Source organism: Chrysemys picta, chromosome 4, assembly GCF_011386835.1.
Source record: "Chrysemys picta bellii isolate R12L10 chromosome 4, ASM1138683v2, whole genome shotgun sequence".
Lineage (NCBI taxonomy): Eukaryota > Metazoa > Chordata > Testudines > Emydidae > Chrysemys > Chrysemys picta.
This window is the reverse complement of record NC_088794.1, coordinates 49,607,641-49,628,627: the sequence shown is the minus strand read 5'-3', so window position 1 is coordinate 49,628,627 and position 20,987 is coordinate 49,607,641. Positions and strand designations below refer to the sequence as shown.

The following is a 20,987-nucleotide window of genomic DNA, read 5'->3' as shown; positions in this document are numbered from 1 at the left end:
TCCCTTCAGGGACAATACTTTTTCCCATCACATGTCACATTATTCCAAGCACAAACAGAAGAAAGAGAGCAATTATTTAGTTCCTCAATGTCTGTTTTGTAGGTGGCTGTCTCAATCTGCCAGGGGATGCTAATGCTGCTTTAGAATAAGTCAGGCCTGGTCTACACTACGGGTTTAGGTCGACTTTAGCAGCGTTGAACCGAATTAAGCCTGGACACGTCCACACAACGAAGCCCTTTCTTTCGACTTAAGGGGTCCTTTAAACCGATTTCTTTACACCACCTCCGACGAGGGGATTAGCGATAAAACCGGCCTTTGCGGGTCGGAATTGGAGTAGTGTGGACGGAATTCGACGTTATTGGCCTCCGGGAGCTATCCCACAGTGCTTCATTGTGACCGCTCTGGACAGCACTCTCAACTCAGATGCACTGACCAGGTAGACAGGAAAAGACCCGCGAATGTTTGAATTTCATTTCCTGTTTGCTCAGCGTGGAGAGCACAGGTGACCACACAGAGCTCATCAGCACAGGTAACCGTGATGGAGTCCCAGGATCGCAAAAGAGCTCCAGCATGGACCGAACGGGAGGTACGAGATCTGCTCGCCATATGGGGAGATGAAGAAGTGATAGCTGAACTCCGTAGCAGTAAAAGAAATGGAAAAGTATTAGAAAAGATCTCCAAGGCCATGAAGGACCGAGGCCATAATAGGGACACACAGCAGTGCCGCGTGAAAATTAAGGAGCTACGGCAAGCTTACCACAAAGCCAGAGAAGCAAACGGAAGGTCCGGGGCAGAGCCGCAAACTTGCCGCTACTACGCGGAGCTGCATGCGATCCTAGGGGGTGCAGCCACCACTACCCCAACCGTGTGCTATGACTCTCTCACTGGAGAAACACACAGGGAAGACGGTTCGGGGAACGAGGAAGATGAGGATGGAGGTACTGTAGGTAGCTCACAGCAGCAAGGAAGCGGAGAAATCGGTTTCCCCAACAGCCAGGATCTGTGTGTGACCCTGGACCTTGAACCAGTAACCCCCGAACTCACCCAAGACCCTCAGGGCACACAGGAGACCTCTGGTGAGTGTAACTTTGTAAATATTTGTAAACATTACAAAAAAAAAAGCAAGCGTGTTTAATGATTAATTTGCCCTGGCAATCGCGGCCAGTACATCTACTGCAAAAGTCTGTTAATGTGTATGGGGATGGAGCGGAAATCCTCCAGGGACATCTCTAGAAAGCTCTCCTGGTTGAAATGGGGTGATTTTATTAAGGGGACATTCAGAGGTGTCCATTCCTGCTCTTCTGAACAGAAATGTTCCCCGCTGTTAACCACGCGGTGGAGGGGAGGGGTGAAGTGATCATCCCAGAGAATCGTGTGTGCGCGCGCGGGGGGGGGGGGGGGGTTTACTTGTGTTTGTGCCGCATGTTAACCGGGAAACCACAGCCCCTCCTTTTACATTGAAAACCCATTTTAAATGGACAACCCAATTCATCCTTGATATGGGAAATGCGCTGCTGTTTGCAACCTTTTCCGCATGTTAAGAAGGTTAAAAAAGCCAAAACACTGTGGCCTACCATGGCTGCCTGCAAGCCGAAATATGCGACCTTGTAATGAAAGAGTGTACCCATTGTTCTCTAAAATGTGTCTTTTAACCACCTCTCCCTTCTCCTCCACCAGCTGCAAATGTTTCTCCTTCGCAGAGGCTCGTGAACATTAGAAAGAGAAAACGTAGGACGAGGGACGATATGTTCACGGAGCTGCAGATGTCCTCCCACGCTGATAGAGCACAGCAGAATGCGTGGAGGCAGTCAATGTCGGAGATGAGAAAAGCCCAATATGAACGAGAGGAGAGGTGGCGGGCTGAATCGCGGGATGAACAGAGCAAGTGGCGGGCTGAAGACGATAGGTGGCGTCAGCTTGCAGACAGACGGCAAGAGGCAATGCTCCGTCTGCTGGAGCATCAAACTGATATGCTCGAGCGTATGGTTGAGTTGCACGAAAGGCAGCAGGAGCAGAGACCGCCGCTACAGCCCCTGTGTAACCAACAGCCCTCCTCCCCAAGTTCCATAGCCTCCTCACCGAGACGCCCAAGAACACGGTGGGGGGGCCTCCGTCCACCCAGTCACTCCACCCCAGATGATCGCCCAAGCATCAGAAGGCTGGCCTTCAATAAGAGTTAAAGTTTTAAAATGCAGTGTGTCCTTTTCCATCCCTCCTCCCCCACCCATCCCAGGCTACCTTGGCAATTATCCCCCTACTTCTGTGAGGAACTAATAAAGAATGCATGAATGTGAAAAAACAATGACTTTATTGCCTCTGCAAGCGGGAGGGGAGGGTGGGCTGGGGTGGTTTGTTTACAGGGAAGTAGAGTGAACCGGGTCGGGGGGGGGGGGGTGGTTTGGAGGGTTCATCAAGGAGAAACAAAACAGAAGTTTCACACAGTAGCCTGGCCAGTCACAAAACTCGTTTTCAAAGCTTCTCTGATGCGCACCGCGCCCTGCTGTGCTCCTCTAACCGCCCTGGTGTCTGGCTGCGCGTAATCAGCGGCCAGGCGAGTTGCCTCAACCTCCCACCCCGCCATAAAGGTCTCCCCCTTACTCTCGCAGATATTGTGGAGCGCACAGCAAGCAGCAATAACAATGGGGATATTCTTTTCGCTGAGGTCTGAGCGAGTCAGTAAGCTGCGCCAGCGCGCTTTTAAACGTCCAAATGCACATTCCACCACCATTCGGCACTTGCTCAGCCTGTAGTTGAACAGGTCCTGACTCCTGTCCAGGCTGCCTGTGTATGGCTTCATGAGCCATGGCATTAAGGGGTAGGCTGGGTCCCCAACGGTCACTTTCTGGTCCGGGAAGAAAGTCCCTTCCTCCAGCTTTCGAAACAGAGCAGAGTTCCTGAAGACGCGAGCATCATGTACCTTTCCCGGCCATCCCATGTTGATGTTGGTGAAACGTCCCTTGTGATCCACCAGGGCTTGCAGCAACATTGAAAAGTACCCCTTGCGGTTTACGTAGTCGGTGGCTTGGTGCTCCGGTGACAAGATAGGGATATGGGTTCCGTCTATGGCCCCGTCACAGTTTGGGAATCCCATTTCAGCAAAACCATCCACTATTGACTGCACGTTGCCCAGAGTCACTACCCTTGCTATCACCAGGTCTTTCATTGCCCTGGCAAATTGGATCACAGCAGCCCCCACCGTAGATTTGCCCACTCCAAATTGATTCCCGACTGACCGGTAGCTGTCTGGAGTTGCAAGCTTCCACAGGGCTATCGCCACTCGCTTCTCAACTGTGAGGGCTGCTCTCATCTTGGTATCCTGGCGTTTCAGGGCAGGGGAAAGCAAGTCACAAAGTTCCATGAAAGTGCCCTTACGCCTGCGAAAGTTTCGCAGCCACTGGGAATCGTCCCATACCTGCAGCACGATGCGGTCCCACCAGTCTGTGCTTGTTTCCCGGGCCCAGAATCGGCGTTCCACGGCATGAACCTGCCCCAGTGACACCATGATTTCCACATTGCTGGGGTCTGTGCCTTATGAGAGGTCTATGTCCATGTCAATTTCCTCATCACTCTCGTCGCCGCGCTGCAATCGCCCCCTCGGCTGGTCCGGGTTTCGCCTTGGCATGTCCTGGCTCTGCATATACTCCAGGACAATGCGCGTGGTGTTCATAGTGCTCATAATTGCCGCGGTGATCTGAGCGGGCTCCATGATCCCAGTGCTAGCTATGGCGCCTGGTCAGAAAAAAGGCGCGAAAGTAGTATCTGATGGACCAGGAGAAGGAGGGAGAGCGGGAGGGAGGGCCGAGTGACGACATGGCGTACAGGTACAGGAACAGGGAGAAACACAAACTGTCACACAGAATGGTCCCCCCAAAGATTAAACTGAAAACCCTGGGCTTAGCAGGCCATTGATTTCACGGAGGAAGGGGAAGCAAATGAATACAGAACAAATCTATTTTTTACATCTTAAGCTGGCAGCAGACGGTGCAGCATGAGTGATAGCCTCTCCAGTATGACGATGACAGATACCAGTCATAATATACCATCGTCTACCAAAAGGCAAGGGGCTGCTGCTGTGTAGCAATGCAGCCCCACGTCTGCCAGCCCCACGTCCGCCAGCACCCAGCATCGCCCTCGGCCTCATCTGGGTGCTTAGCAGACAATACTGGGCAATTGGCAGAAAATAGTATATTATGATTGGTAACCATCATCATCGAAACATGTCTGCCCAGGTGGCCATGATTGACAGCCACTCCAGTACGACGACGATGGGTACCAATCATAATATACCATCGCCTACCAAAGGGCAAGGGGCTGGTGCAATGCAGCCCTACGGCTGCCAGCCCCAGGGCTATCACTCATGCTACACCGTCTACCGCCAAAAGGCAGTTAGCAGCTGCTGCTGTGTAGCAATGCAGTCCCACGTCTGCCGGCACCCAGATGACATATGGTGACGGTGAGCTCAGCTGAGCTGAGCGGGCTCCATGTTGTCTGCACAGGTAACCCAGGTAAAAAGGCGCGAATCTATTGTCTGCCGTTGCTGTGACGGGGGAGGGAGGGGCCTGACGACATGTACCCAGAACCGCCCGCGACACTGTTTTGCATCATCCGGGCATTGGGATCTCAACCCAGAATTCCAAGGGGCGGCGGAGACTGCGGGAACTGTGGGATAGCTGTCGGATAGCTACCCATAGTGCAATGCTCTGGAAGTCGACGCTAGCCTCGTACTGTGGACGCGGTCCGCCGACTAGAGGACCTAGAGCATTTTATGTGTGTGGACACACACAATCGGCTGTATACAACCGATTTCAATAAAACCGGCTTCTATAAATTCGAACTAATTCCGTAGTGTAGACATACCCTCAGTCATTTTTTCTCCCATCTAAAACAAATATTGAACCTCTACTCCCAGTGCAATAAGAAACACAATTGCCATCTTCCAGGGATACATTCTACTTACTAGCACAAACCATATGTGGTTGTAAACCAAAAATAGTCATGAGTCACCTCCAATAGCTACAAGGGAAATGTTTCTAATCCTCCTTTAAATACGAGTTATAGTGATTTCCATCTAGCTTCTCAGTATAGTTGGGAAGTTAAAACATAATTAGCTAATAATTTCTCTCCTCTTTTCAACAAATGTTATAGAGGGTATAAATTGTGCATACCAGTAACGAAATCTGTGAGAACAAAATCTGCTTTAAAAAAAAAAATCAATTAATTTTAAAGCAGTTCAATGAAGAATCTTATCCAGAGTTACTAACGGTTAAAATCTTTACCCAGTTAGCGTGAAAGCTGAGAGACTGGGTTTATGAACTACAGATGATACTCCGGAGTTATCTGCTCATCTGCAGATATCTCTGCAATCTAAAACAGAAATACCATTGGCATGCTGATGGTGCTTACTTTAAAGAGAAGAGGATCAAATAAAAATCATAATGATGCTTTGAAAATCATTGTCTCATGATGGAACATAGTTGTTCCCTGAAGTCCGAATAAATAAGAGGGGGCTTAGTTGGGCAGAATAGACTCACCAATTGCAAAATGGCTGGTACAGAGCTTATAAGACTACTATCTAAATCATGTTGTTTGATGGATCCCATTTTGGGAAGAGATCAAGGATATGGGAAGGTCTTCAAAAAGCCTCCAATTCATCCCTTCTCCCTCCATTTCTTTTCTGAGAACTCAGGGAAGCACTAAGAACAAATAACAAAACAAAAGGTTTTATAGCCCTGCTTTTTCCATATGAACAAAAATTGTTATTATTGTAAGAGATGAGAGACTCTTTACAAAAGGACTGTTCTCCAGACCACAATGTCTCACCAATGAGAAATGTGCCAAATTTCACAGAGAGATTGCACAGAGAAAGTTAGTTATTACCATCCTTCACTCTTTTTGTACACAAATAGAAAAAGGAAAAAAATAGATCACTTCTTAACAACCCTAAAAGATAATCACAACTCTGAAGCAGGAAGGCTCTTTAAACATGTCAAAACTTTTTAGTGAGCCTAAAGTAAACTCTCTATATATTTACTTCCTAAAAACTGCAGAATGCCTTTAATCTAAAGGCAACAAAATGTTAACAGATTGGGAGATTATTTACTATATGCAGGAAGTTATATTAAAAATATAGCAGATAAAAATCAGTAGGTGGTAAATAAATTGTAAGTCTTCATTTAAGAAGGGATTGCTGTGTTTTGACAGTGGGGTTTTTGGACTGGCTAACAATTTAACAATTCAGAACAAATTAAATGAAAGCAAAACAAGTCAACAGCCAGCATGTTGAATACCAAACTTAGAAGACAACAAAAACATGGCCTATGGAGGTACTGCTTGTGGAATAAATGCAAGCCAGGAATCTTACCAAACCTCTCCATAAGCTACTACAAATCTTTCTCTGGTACTAATTATTTTATTCCAATAATTGCTGTTTGTTACATAGGAGACAAGCAACAGTCTCTATAAAAATATATTCACAATATAAAAGAAAAATGTTGCAATTCATTCCTCAACAAACGAATGACGTGTGAATGATGAGCATAAGTGGTTATGTAAAGTTTACGTAGACTCGGTACGATGTGCAAGTCAACAAGGAAACATACTAGAATATATTTGTGTTATGGAGAAAACAGGTAATGCTCCTATGGACCTCCAAAAGTTGAATGAAATATCATGAACAGTAATGTATTCTTGTTAATGATTTCATTGCTTACCACAGGAATAGATAGTGAGATGCACTTTGACCTATGGTCTACTGGAATTATTTAAAAACTTCACTATTATTATATATATCATGTTTCCAACTTGTATCATATATGTAAGCACTGTTGATGTACTGTATGTATAATATACTAAGTTTTCCAACTCTCCTCCAATTTTCCACTGCGTAGTCTTTATATCAAAGTTACCTATGATGATTAGTATAAATCTTCTCTACTCCAGTTATTATATTGACCAGTCTCCTCTCTTATTCAGTTATAATTCACTAACAACAAAATTAACTATTGGTATAACGTTGTTTCTGTGTGGTTCACTGCGTGAGTGGCATCATATGACCCCTACTTTCAGTAACTGTACTTTTAGAGCAAGACAATTTATCCACGAGGAAATATTAGCTAACCTGGTAGCTATTACATTTTAAACGTTAAAAAAATTGATACCACATACACCATAAGTTAATATATCATGAAAACCAAAATATTTTAAAAAGTTTTCAAGTAGTCTATTTTATCCCAAGCTATCACTGTTTGTTCTTTTATGGTGCTGAATATCATAGTACTTTACACATTAACATATTGTAATAAAAATAATCCAATCTCATCATTGCCTGAGATAGAAAGGCACTTTGAATAAGCTTCCATTTTTCACAAAATGTCATTATGGTATATCTACTGCATCTGATAGCCACTGATTTGAGATTACTGTAAATATTTGTTTAGCTCTATGAATATGAGAAGTAGAATTTTTATAAACAGTTAAATGAGCTACAAATATAAATCTATGGGGAAAGCCAGTCAGTGTATATAGGTATTATTTCATTAATCTAAAAATCAATAAAAAGTCCATGTGGCTAATTAATGTCCCAAATTACACAAGCAACTAAAAAAAAAAAACAAGAGTTTGCTAACCTAAAGATATAATGGAAAGCAAACTGGAAAGCTCAGAGGATGGGTAATGGGATACTTATCCTTTTATTTATCATTGCTTAAAATCCAAGCCAGGTCAGTAATGGCAATGTCATTAAAACTGGATAGCTGTTTATGCTTATATAAAATGAGATGATGGGCTGAATACATCTTCTTTAGACAGATGCTGACATCACAAGATCCTTGTTTGCAGTCTCTAAAGAGGAGTCAAAAGTGCTCAACACCTACAACTCCCACTAAAATCAAAGGATGCTCAATACCTCTCAAGACTAGATCTGCTGGGAAAGCAGTATGGAGAATCTTTATCTAATGCCCTACTCCTAGTGTGCCACATCTAGGGCTGAGACAATAGTTCAGCCTCAATACCAAATCTTCTTTTGGCTCCTCTATACCAGTGTTTCTCAACCTTTTTGTACTGGCAACCCCCTTTGGACTTAAAACAATTATGACACACACACACCCACCCACTACAGAAAATTCTGACCCCCTATCTTAAGCTGGAGGCTTCAAGGCTGAAACATGTAAATTCGCTTTGCAGGGGACCCCTGTGGCGTGGGGCCCCAGGCAGCTGCCCTGCTTCCTAGCCTTTAACGCCAGCCCTGCTAAACCCATCCTGCGACCCCCAGGTTGAGAACACAGCTCTATACTGTTCTATTGATAGCCAGATAATTTCACTGTCTAATCCTGTTGTCCATACAGCCGTTTGCATCAACAGAAAATATACTTCTAAACTTGAATATTGTAATATAGGCGACTTTTTGTTTTCCATTGTCTGTCTATAATTTTTTTCAGGATCTAAATCACAAGTCAGATATCAGACCTATATCGCAACACAACTAGTTACTGAGGTCTCAGATCTATGTAAATTCTTAATAATTTATATGTATATGCTTTTTCTAAATTTAAGCCCTTGAACAAAGCAAAGTTATTAAATTGATTTAGATGGCCTTGGAGTGTATGCTAGCAAAGCCCTAGTCCCCTGGACATGCATTAATAATGTAAAGCTATACTACATGAAATGAACCAAAGGAAAAAAAAAAAATCAGAAAAGTAAATAAGGTTTCTTCAAACTGCAAACCTTAAGGACAGTATCAAATTGAAAACAGAAAATTTAGAATAGTTTTAAGTTCTATTTTGATTAGAAAAGAAGGCAAAAAGGAAGTGTAATTATTCATAACTCTTGGAAGTTCTCCAATATTCTGTTTCACAAAAATTTCACACACAAAATTTCATATTTAAACTTTTTATGTAGTATACTATAGCAAACAGTGGCATAATAAACTTTATTTGACATACTATATAATAACCTTACTTATATCTTGTACATCCATTATCTCTCTTTCAAAGTAATGGAAAATCACTTACCTCTAACTAGAGTTCTTTGAAGGTAGTATCCTCCTTAGATCCCCTATCTTGGGTAGTGTCGCCTGCTGCAAGTTCCCTTAGGAGCTGACTAGCAAGGTCTAAAAAGTTTTACATTCCCTTCCACAAGCCCTATTAGCGCATGTGTGAACCTTTTTGTATCTCTTTCTCTCATTGCCTTTTTACCTAAACCTACTGAACCATCATCATCTGTGGATCAATGGAGGATACTACCTTCAGAGAATTCCATTTAGAAACAGGCGATTTTTCCCTTCTCCAAAAGCCAGTATCCTCCATATCTCCCCACTGTTGAAGACTACAAAGCTAAAACAACATCTGCTACAGACAAGACAAATACAGGGAGGAGAATCAACTGCATAGTCAAAGTACGCATAATTATAAAATAGCTCAAATAAATGGAGCGTAAACACAAACTGCAACCATGTAACTACCTCAACACAAAAGCTTTGAACTAGCTTGTCTCATTGTCTAATGGATACTGATATTTAGCAAATGCTGTGAAATATCAACTGTAATTTAAACTAATCTGAATATTTATCATTAAGTACTTAAGTGAAGCTTCCTGTATATTTGTTTTTATATATAAAGAGACACAAATATTTTAATTTTCCATAATATTCTGTAGCAGACTTCTTCCCTATCAAAGAAAATAATTCTAGAATATCATAGAATCATAAAATATCAGGGTTGGAAGGGACCTCAGGAGGTCATCTAGTCCAACCCCCTGCTCAAAGCAGGACCAATCCCCAACTAAATAATTTGAGACTTAAGGACGCCACTCAAAAGAAGAGTCAGTGATTAATGGAATTATTAAAAATGGTGTGTGTGTGTGTGTGTGTGTGTGTATTCTATTTAGAAAGTCTATATATAAAGTCTCTATTCACTGTATCAATAAAAATGCAAAAAAGAAAATTCCTTGTTTGTTGTATTATTGAAAATTTCCTGAAATACAGTTTAAAAAACAATGAAAGAGAAAGCCATTTAACACACCAAAGTCTGCAACATCTTAAAACTGCAATTTCAAATGCACCTCCAGTTAGGTGTAAGAAGTTCCACAAAATTTGGAAAAATGTTGAGAGGCACTCAGAAAATTTTCTTTACACCCATCCTATTTTTAAAATTATATGATGAATGTCTCTAATCCTAGTTATTACCCTAAAGACTGACATCCAAAGCTTTAAAATATTAAGTGCCCTTTGTAACTGAAGCTATACTGGTAGCTAACCTAGAGATAGCAGTTCTTTTGTTAAGAAATTGAAAGAATTATGTTAGCGTTTTACAACAGTGCCAACTCATTAAATACAAGGGAGAACATTAACATTTAAAAATAAATGTAATAAATAATAAAATAAATATAAAGCAATTTATAACCCTAATATTTGCATTGCTTTAAAATATTCAATATTTCTGAGATAAAAATTCTTTGACTTATCACCCATTTTTAATAATTCCATCAAGTATTTATTTTTAAAACCACAACAGTGGTATGAAACATTATGCAAATTACTTTTCTTGTGGAAAGAAGGTGATTAAATGTTATTCCCTACATTTTATACATTTGCCAATATCACTAATGCCAGTGCAAAAGTATTAATAAAGAAAATAGAGGCATAATGGAATTTTTATCATTAGAATTACAGAATGCTTGCCAAATGAATAAGGGACGGGTTATTTTTAAACTCTTAAATTATAAAAACCAACACAGAGATTAAACTAGTAACCAAATTTCAGTAGGTAGCTGTCCTGTTCTTTCACTAAACCTTCCAACAGTGCTAACAAAAGCAATAGAAGTGCTAATAAAAAAACCACCAGTCAATCAAAAGAACATCAGTGTTTTCACAAGAGATACCTTGGGCAAATACTGAAAATTCTATCAGAAAGAAAATAATAAATTATTGTAACCTCAAGGCAGAATAGCTGCATTTCCCATCCCCTTATACATGCACCAGTAGGACTCATTGAAGGGTTAAAAAAATCTTCTAGAACTTGCTAGCTGGTTCACTGCACAAAGACGAACACCCCAAGATGGAGTATCTAGGATGATACTTACCATGTAAGAAATTATACCACTGTCGCATTATGTATTCTATGTGTGTATGGATGTACTAGCTGTCAGCATAAGAGTACACACCACGCTAGCAAATGCCTGGTTGGAGCCATAAGGTCTGATGACCAATGGAATATCCAGGTAAGTGTCAATTCTCCAGCCCTCATAGCCACATTCTAGACATCTTACATAGTCCTTCAGTTTGCCTTGATACAGTTGATTTATGAGATCAGCCTAAAACAAATGGAGAGATTTATTTTGGCATAGTTTGAAACAACATCTAAAAAAGGTTAAAACAAAATATTCCTTTTCTTTAGTTTTACACTGACATCCCTTTTTCCTTACACTTAATTGAAGAGGGAGCGATCATAGTTGTATATTTTTCACGTTTAATACATATTTTATAATCAGTGTGTGTGTGCAATAATGCACACTTCAGAGCACATGCTACTGGGCAATAAAATGTCCTGATGGTTCCTGTTTTCTACCTTATGTTTATTTTAGAGAACAATTTTATCATCACGGTGGTTCCTGCTTTCTACATATAAAGCAATGCTCTAAAGTAAACATAAAGTTGTAAAATAATGTTATTTCTTATTACTTAATCACAATTATATTATTTCAGTCCTCGTCTGTGTTCAAAAAAATGCTGGCGGCCGGTCAGGGGAAGGTACTACAAAGGAATCATCTGCAACTCCCCACTAATGATTCTCCCGAAGGGGCGAGTACACCATCTGCATATCCATAGTATGCAGCAATGCTCTGGCCATGGCCATTCCTGTTTTATCTAGGGCAGGGAAAGGGAAGCTGAATAGAGCCATCTATGCTGGCTAAAGGGTACCTAGGAATTTCTTCCATAGTGGGGAAACCCTCAATTGGTCAGTTATGCTGCCCTCTGCAGTGCACATCAAACCTGAGGATCCAGCTCACTGCGACCAGGACTTAGACCTTTACACACACAACTTCAATTAAAAGAATAAAATCTGTAAACCAATCTCAACAAATAAATCACACTCAAGCATGCAGTAAGTCAACCACTGCCCCAGATAAAAGACAGTAGCAGATTTTCAACTGTCTTGCAAAACAATTACCACATCACTACATTTAGAAGACAGAGTTAAACAACATTCCTCCAACATTCTTTCCCTGAAAGATGAAGTTTTATGGTATATTACCTGCTCTGTTTGCTTCCACTTCTGTTCCAAAGCATCAAACATGACTCTACAAAGCTCCTGTACATCATGCTGCTGCCATGCTGGTATAAAGTAAAATTAATCTCATTCAGTGAAAACAAGAAAAAAAATCATTCACACCCTTCTAATATTTTCTATAGCTCAGTTATAGATTATATATATTGTTTAAAATAAATCATTTAGTTTTGAGGGTACTGTCAAAGTCCTATGCCTAAGATATGATTTACTGTAAAAACTTTCCCTCTAGGGCTTAAGTTATTCTAAAATCATAAAATGAAGAAAGTTAGCATACATCTTGTCTAAATATATATATTTACATGTATATTCATACTTGTATGAACATATGCTCAAAACGTGTCCTTTTTATTTATTTATTATATATATAAATAAAAAGGACACGTTTTGAGCATATGTTCATACAAGTATGAATATACATGTAAACAATATGGAGGTGCTTGTTTGCATAGTTACAGTTTAAGATAGAATTAGTCTTCCATTATAAACCTGACACATCTCACCCACACTTCCCCAAAACTAAAACAAATCCACCTAGGTTTTTCCCCAGAAAGTTTAAGGCAAATAAAGTCTCATCTCATATCATGGTGGGACACGTGCAAAGTGCAGAAGATCATCAGGGCATAGGGCAGAATTACATTGTCCAAGTGACCAACTGTGTGTCCTCAAATTTAATGTGTTTGGAATTTTCTGTATTATTTTCTGTTTACGGGTAACCTTTGCATTTCTAGGTTGATTTTTGTTTTCTGAGACAGCTACATTATCTTTTAAAAGGGGATTTCCTTTAAATAACTGATATTTACAACTTTAATTCCAATTTAAAGATTTTTGCCAGAAATATATACTTAATTTCTAGCTGCGAGGAAAAAAAAAAGTTTAAAAATAATTTGGGGGAAATCAATCTTAAAACTCTACATAAAAATGAAAAATGTAAAGCTTCTAAGCAAAACTAACATCTTTCCAATGATCTCAAATACTTATTTAAAAGTTTGAATTCACTCTATGGACTCTGACCATAAAAATTCAAGAAATCTAAGATGAATTTTCATTCATTTGCCTCACACTACAAAACAAAAAGCAATTTTAGAAATGAAGTGTCCATTTAAACTACTTTATTGGAACTTAGTTTTATGTCCTTTAAAATTGTATGAACAGAGGTCTTTTTACACCACCAATATCAGTTTAGTGTCCTTTGAATGAGCACTAGCCAGAAAACAACAACAGCTATTACAATTATTCTAAATTTTCCACATAATAAAATCCAACATCAAATATTACCCTCACTACTATCCCATCCAAAGCTCCGTGTAACATCTGTTGTTTCAATTGCTCTCTTTTTGCTGGTCTGCAATAAAACAAACAGTCTTTGAAGCTGGTAAGGGATGCTCATCACTGCCTCTTCTTCAGATTCTTCAAATTCCCATCTATTAACAAATAAAATATTTGAGTAATACTCCCTTCTAAAGCAATTCATTTCACAAAATAGCATTTAAGTTAGGCGAAATTATCTTGTCCTTAAATGTCTACTAAATTGTAGGAGTTAACTGATGCTCTGTTTGCTTAATGAAAATCAAATTTTTCTCCAGGTTTCATAAACCTCTCTCAGAAACTGTACCAAAATAAAAGTTGTCAATCATTTCAGAATCTCTGATTTAACTGCTGCTATTATGGACACAAGCAACACTTTCAAGAACAAAGCAAGCAAAAACCACCTAATTTCCTCCTTTGACAGGGTTACTGGCCTAGTGGATAGGGGGAAGTAGTAGATATGATTTATCTTCATTTTAGTAAAGCTTTTGACAGTCCCACAGGACCTTCTTGAAAGCAAACCAGGAAAATGTGGTCTAAAGGAAATTATAAAGTGGGTGCACAATTGACTGAAAAAACATACTCAAGGAGTAATCATCAATGATTTGCTGTCAGACTAGGAGGATATATCTAGTGGGTCCTGCAAGGGTCCATAACTATTCACTTGGACATTAGAGTGATGAGTATGCTTATAAAAATCTGCAGATAACACCAAGTTGGGAGGTGTTGCAATCATGCTGGAGGACAGGATTAGAATTCAAAATGACCTTGATTAATTGGAGAACTGACCTAAAATCTACACGATAAAATTCATTAAAGACAAGTGCAATACACTCAGGAAGGAAAAAGCAAATGCACAAATACAAAATGGGGAATAGCTGGTTGGGCAGCAGTAGCGCAGAAAAGGATATGTTAAGAGCTGTAATAAAGAGGATGTAGATTGTTTGTTCTCAGTGTCGACTGAAGGTAGGACAGGAAGTTATAGGCCTAATTTGCAGCAAAAGAAAGATTTATGTTAGATATTAGACAAATTTTCAAACTATAAGGATAGTTAAGTATTTAAACAGGTTACTAAAAGAGGTTGCGAAATCAATGTCTGTGGAGGGCTTTAAGAACAGGTTAGATAACACCATCAGGGATGGTCTAGGTATACTTAGCCCTGCCTCAGCACAGCGGGACAGATTGATGACCAAGAGATTTGGGAGAGAAAAGGGGGTTGGAGAGTGGAATGGACCTTGATGACTTTCCAGCCCCACATTTCTATTATTCTGTGTTCTCTGGATGTGTCAACTTTGTTTGAAATCTTTGCCACACAGTTTGTAAGCAATGCATCTGGGTATTCATAGGTCAAAAGCTATAGTTCTATATCTGATGTGCTTTGCAAGTTTAAACTAAGATAGCATATACTCAAACTATAATGTGCATATCTCTGCTTTACAACAACTTTTGCACATTTGCTTAATAATCTGTCCTCTGTGACAAGACTATCATGATTGCTTTTTAATACTAAACTAAATATGTCTGCAAAACAGTTACTTTTGATCTGAAATGCTCAAGGGCCATGCACTAGTCCATCTTTTACGTATTTATTCTTTTTAAACAACATACAAAAGTGTTTCAGTTTTTGAAATTGTCAAGCCAAATGAAGTGTGGATTTAACATTTATGGTACTCAGGCCATTTTTTAAAAAGCCTGCATTATGAATGTAATGATTGTACGTTTATAAATTCTTTTAAAAAGATCTTAACATTCCCTATTAAACATTTGGATGTTATCAAATATTGGTAATTTAAATGTTTTAAATAGATTTCAATATAAATGAAGATAGATATACAGGATTAGAAGAAAGCTAAAAAAACCATTTTGCAAAGAGCAGATGAATGACAACTTTATCATCTTAATTCTATGTACTTTTATGCTTAGGACTCATCTACCCTACAGGAAAAACTAGACATTAGACTTAGGCATGCCTGATTTGGATATAGGTGCACTAGACCTTTAGATAACAATAGTAGGTCTTGTCTAACACGTTTTTCCATCTACATTTGGGGAAATTGTATTGTACCATGGATGTCCATTAACCACAGCAGAGAACCATCCTAGCCCACGGCTCACCTTGTGGTACATAATATGCCAGGGGAGTTCAAACAATCCCATACAAAGAAACCATTCATTCAGTTTAATGGGAAAAAGCATGATCATAAAACACGTTTTACTGTGTCACAGATGGATGCTTACATCAAAATTACCCACCACAAAGAAACATCTTAAGTGTCATTTAATGGCAAAAATGTTTAAGCATTATCTATATCTTATATTGCAGCCATCATCATGGTATCCAAACTTTTTACAAATTAATTAAAGTGACACAAGAAGATCCCTGTGTTGCTCTCATTTCCTCAGAATTTTAAAGTGACTTTAGGGCTTCTTGGGTTTGATTGGGGTATTCTTAAACGTGATTTTGCTCAAGTTATTGGAGGGAAGCTGAAGATTCTCTATTTTATTTTGACTTGAAGATGTAGAGGTTCTTGGTCACTCTGATTTCTTCTTGAGCCACATTCCACAGTTATAGGCCAGTTGCCAAGAAAGCTTCCTCCTGGGCACAAAAGTCAATACTTAAAAGAGCAAGGGGTTTTATTTGGAAATAAGGTGATTGTAGATGTAACTTAACAAAAATGTGTTGCTGGCTTTACGTGCCTGGGGAGATTACAACAAGTATGAACAAAGAACAGCTGTAGGTTCCGTTCATGGTTGAAACTCTAGGTAGCCAGGTAACTGAACCTGATCTAGAATATAAAAAGGAAAAGGAGAGAAGAAATTTGTTCTTGAGGCAAGTTCCTTCCTTGTTTTCCTTACAACCCCTGTTCCTTATGTCTACCCACCTTGGAAACAACTGCACTCCCTGCACACCCAAAACTGCCACTGCAGTTTAGATGCATTTGCATTTCCAAACACGAGAGGTAACATGAAAGAAATTCACATGCCATGCCTGCATATCTGTGGCAGGATAGAAGTCTATTACATTAGTTTTCTAAGATGTCAATATTAATGATACAATCTTGTTTATATAAAACAAATACTTACTTGTATAATGCATTTCTAAATTCAGGAGTCATGAAAAGTGTTTGCAATAGGCTGTTCAAATAGCAAGTCATTGCTTGATTTACTAATCCCACATAGCCTAAAAAATATATAAATAAGAGTTTGAGTTGGAAACACAAAGTAGTTTCCACACCTGACAGAAGAAAACTAAATATGTAACTCACAAGAATGATTATAGAAGCAACATTAAACACCACCACATGCAGGTATGTCATTAAAACAACACATTTTTCAGTATAAAAAAGTGAAGACATTGCATGAATTGATGTGCTAATTATTGCTCAAACTGGGACAGCATTAAAGATGTACAGTTTAAAAAGTCATTTGACATTCAACTTCTCAAAATTTCCTTGAACCACATGAGTACATTTTAATGATATTGTAAAAGATAATTCATTAATATTAAACTAAATGTTCAAAGTTTACTAGGTACTACTAACATGGGCACAAGTGAAGCTATAACCTATTTTTTTTTTTTTAATGATTTACATCAAGAAGGTAATTTACACTTGAGACTGAAAAAAAAATCCAGAGTTTGGTGTAATTAAAAGCAAAATAGCAACTTTAACTGTTGTAATCACTCCCTAAGCCATCATCTGTAAAGCACTTTGTGCTGATTAATAACAAATCAATAACCTTTATTGTCTCTCTCTAAGATGTTAAAAAGTTACTCGCCCCCTCCTGCCCCCCCCCCATAAAAATAGCTACAAACTACTACTAAATTCAGTAACAAGTTTGATTAGTTTAAAGGGAGATGGGGAGTGAAACTATCTGAAGTGGCATTAAGGCCAGTTCTCTCCAAACCATGTAGCATATATGGGACAAAGTAAAAATTCAATATATTGCTGCATACTGTGACATAGAAATGAATTTGGACATTTGCTTTTATTACATTTAATTCTGTATTCTGCAGCTTTAAGTGAAAAGGAATACTTGGGTACAGTTCCCTTTTCATAATACAAAAGGCAGCCACCCTTCGCAATGAACAGGAGTTTTTGTGAAAAGAGTTCAAAATTGGGATATATGCATTATATTGTATTTGTTCTCTTACTGTAGATTATTTATCTCCCACAACTGTATTTGGATAAAAACATTTGACATCAGTTAGCACAATTTCTTGCCCCAACATTAAAAAAAAAAAAAAAAAAAAAAAAAAAAACCTGGACCAGCAGGACTGCCATAATGTGAATGTTTACATCCTATCAGCGTTGCGGTATTCAACAACAGAGGTCAATAATAGTCCTAAATTCCAACTACTAATGAGAAAAGAAGATCTGTTTACTGCAGCCATATCATACCACTAATCTCAGTGGAGTCATAAATCAAGAAAAGTTTCAAATATAGCCTATAAAAGGACAACATATGATTACCATTTGTATTTACGGCATGATTTACACTACCAGCTGAACACACAACTGCATGAAAAAGAGGGAACAGATGTACTGTAATCCCACAAACAGTACTGTCAAAACCAAATTATAAATTGGGGTCTAAGGAAGGTGGAGTGTTGGGAATAACAAGAAATTCAAAAGCAGTTGTGGATTAAAACTTTAAAAGCACACTGGCACCAAGCAATTCCCTCCCCAACCACCCACCAAAAAAACCCTGCTTTTGAAGGAACATTTCTTCACACACATTGCAATCATATTATAGACCAAGAAGGGGATACTTTTCTCCCTTTACCAAAGACAGATCTGGTAAGAACTATCAACAGTAGATAAAAGAATATTCTAACATTTTAATGCGTTTAAAATAAATGGCTCTTTCCTCTTCAAAATAAATTAAGATCCTGCTTACTTAAGAAGAATTTTAATATTATTTTAAAATAATTAACACTTAGTGTTGCTTTATTAAACAGGTTAAAACAAGGTGTTACAAAATACCATACCTGTCTCTGATTTACTCAGGATAGAAGAGTATGAGTAGTTTTGACAGACATAATCATTGGTACAACCAACAGAGCCTTCTCTTGGTAGAGGGCCTATAAACCTCTCTTGATTACCATCGTCTGTTGTACCCGATTCCTCCTAAAATATGAATACATTGATTTTTATGTAAAAATTAATTTACTTAACCTAACTAACTTTTACAAAAGAAGAAGTTAAAACTCAACCAATATATACCTCACACAAAAGAACCCATATTAAAAGATTAGGTTGTAAAGTCAAACACTCAAAGTTTATGAAATGCCGGATTTACAGTTGCCCTTGTAACCTTATTTCTGCCCCCTTGTGAGTCTATCCTGTGCACTTACTGAGGCAAGTGTCCTGTGGAAACAACAGTATATGACTCTGCAGTTTATTAAGATTATTGTAATGCCATACGCATATGAGAGGGAAAAAATTAAGGTTGCACAGGCAATCGTAAATCAGGCATTTCCTAACATTCAAGTGTTTGATTTTGCCAACTAAAGTAGTTTTGCAAACAAAAAGTGTTACTACATTTTTGTATGCAATTGCCAGGGTTAGATATGTGGATTTTGTTATTTTGGTTTTTTTTTGGAAAGAACTAAAACAAGTTCTATTATGCACAACTGTAACAATCCCCCTATTATACATCATCAGTAAGGTTTGAATCCTGAACCTGTAGTACCACAGCAAACAATTCTACCATGGGAGCTTTGAGACTGGCTCCTATTCCACGTGTGGAGCCCCCAGAGTAAAGTTTTTTAATTCTAACATACTACCAGAAATTTTCCTGATGAACACAAATGACAGTAGGGAAATAGTTATTTTTAACAGTTTGTCTCAACAAAAACAAAACAAAATTTTAAGTGAAACAAGTCCCTAGCCAGAGCTCTTTCCCCTTGCTGAATTTCAAAAGCTAGTTGGAAACAGAGACATCAGAGCTTCTGAAAAAAGAAGTCTGCAAGAATCTTCTATAATAGACAGCGTCGGGCAACTTAAATATAGGTGTTTGCTACCAGTTCTCCCTATTCAGAGATCCCCGTCATAACCTAGGCTCAAGGTGGAATAAGGATGACAATTCCAGTAAGAGCTCTTAACTGCCTGTATGGCGATGATTTAAGTCACATTTCATTTCTGTGGTTTATCTGTTAAGAAACTCAAATCACTGGAAGTTATTATATGTAGCTGTTGGTAATCCTTTAGTTTAATAAGTCTTCATACAATTTTTATTCCTGTTTTTTAAATGCACCAATCCAATGTTTTGGGCACATATATACTTAAAACACAAAAACAATTTTTAAGAACCAGCAGCAATTTGTTGGACACTCCGCCATCCCATTTTCCTCCAAAATGGAAACTGTCCAGTCTGGATTCAAATTCTGACTTTGGTCACAAAAAAAGGGAGTTGAGGGTCTTATCCTGAACATATTTTCATACTGTAAAACCAATTTGGCACAAAAGACAATCTGCTCAAGAAAGCCTCAGCAGGTCAGGATAAGGAAACGCTGACAGAGCAGCATACTAAATCTTTTATGTAGCTAGCCTACCCAATGCCTGGCTCACATAAACCATTGCTATTTTCACTTCCTTGGATTCTAAAATTCACTCAGCAGGAACTTTCAAATATTTTTGTGGCAGTCCACAATTGATTGTAACAACCTTTATTGTGTTTAATCTGTTTTTTACAAAATAAATAAAAATGCAAGCCTAGAAAACTGAAGCTGTAGTTACACCTTTGCTGCTAAAGATCCTATGTAGTATGCAGAATTATCTTACACTCGGCTGGGATACTATTAAGTCCATACTGTTAAAACCTGTCTTTATATAATCAAAGTTTAGCTGATTATATAATATTGAACATAATTTGGCAAGTATTATCAAGCAGTAACAGAAAATAACATACTATTTTTTTATCACTGGTATTTTTACTTCAGGGACACAAACAGGTAATACATGTAATTGAGTTGCACTGACAGTTTTTTTGAGAGTCCGTATGACAAATAGGGCTAGAAAAAGAACAATAATGTAAGCTTGTCACAAGAATAAGGTATAGACACATTTTCTCTCTGATAAAGCTTGAAAGGAATATAAATGTGGTGAATATATCAATTTTGGCTTACCGACATTAAATGAGGCTGTTCACCATCTTTATCTGTCAAATGTAGAAAATTTTTCTTCCCTACCTCAAAACCAGCCTCAAGAATAGATTTATCGCTGGTTTGATCCAAAGGAGTCTGTAAGAATAAAACATCAGACACATTTATATGTAATCAAAGATTTTCTGAACCAGTTCAGTAAGTTTTCTTCTAAATATATTGCTTCAAATAACTTATCATACTACAGTGAAAAAGAAAATAGCCTTGCCATCTACGAAATAAGCAGCTTTTAG

At 38.6% G+C, this 20,987-nt stretch overlaps 2 protein-coding genes across 5 annotated transcripts in view; one reads left to right on the top strand and one right to left on the bottom strand.

Moving 5' to 3' along the window:
* USP47 (ubiquitin specific peptidase 47) overlaps window positions 1-20,987 on the bottom strand; it is a 102,428-nt gene that overhangs the window by 57,899 nt on the left and 23,542 nt on the right. For 3 of the 4 annotated variants that reach the window (XM_008178925.4, XM_008178927.4, XM_065594854.1), the window contains 6 exons: window positions 20,719-20,832; window positions 18,580-18,718; window positions 16,674-16,770; window positions 13,560-13,705; window positions 12,249-12,328; window positions 11,158-11,307 (listed from right to left, as the gene is read on the bottom strand). In XM_008178925.4, coding sequence (XP_008177147.1) covers window positions 11,158-11,307; window positions 12,249-12,328; window positions 13,560-13,705; window positions 16,674-16,770; window positions 18,580-18,718; window positions 20,719-20,832 — 726 coding nt within the window. The remainder of the gene's footprint in view (window positions 1-11,157; window positions 11,308-12,248; window positions 12,329-13,559; window positions 13,706-16,673; window positions 16,771-18,579; window positions 18,719-20,718; window positions 20,833-20,987) is intronic. The other variant, XM_065594855.1, reaches the window with a different exon arrangement.
* Window positions 387-2,323, top strand: LOC135983380 (uncharacterized). The gene is made up of 2 exons (XM_065594872.1): window positions 387-1,076; window positions 1,678-2,323. The coding sequence occupies exons 1-2, from the start codon at window positions 539-541 to the stop codon at window positions 2,178-2,180; spliced, it is 1,041 nt and encodes a 346-aa protein (XP_065450944.1). The 5' UTR covers window positions 387-538; the 3' UTR covers window positions 2,181-2,323.

Coding starts and splice junctions, on each gene's coding strand:
- LOC135983380 (XM_065594872.1), top strand. CDS start 539: ATGGAGTCCCAGGATCGCAAAAGAGCTCCAGCATGGACCGAACGGGAG. Junction 1,077..1,677: donor GGGCACACAGGAGACCTCTG/GTGAGTGTAACT, acceptor CTCCTCCACCAG/CTGCAAATGTTTCTCCTTCG.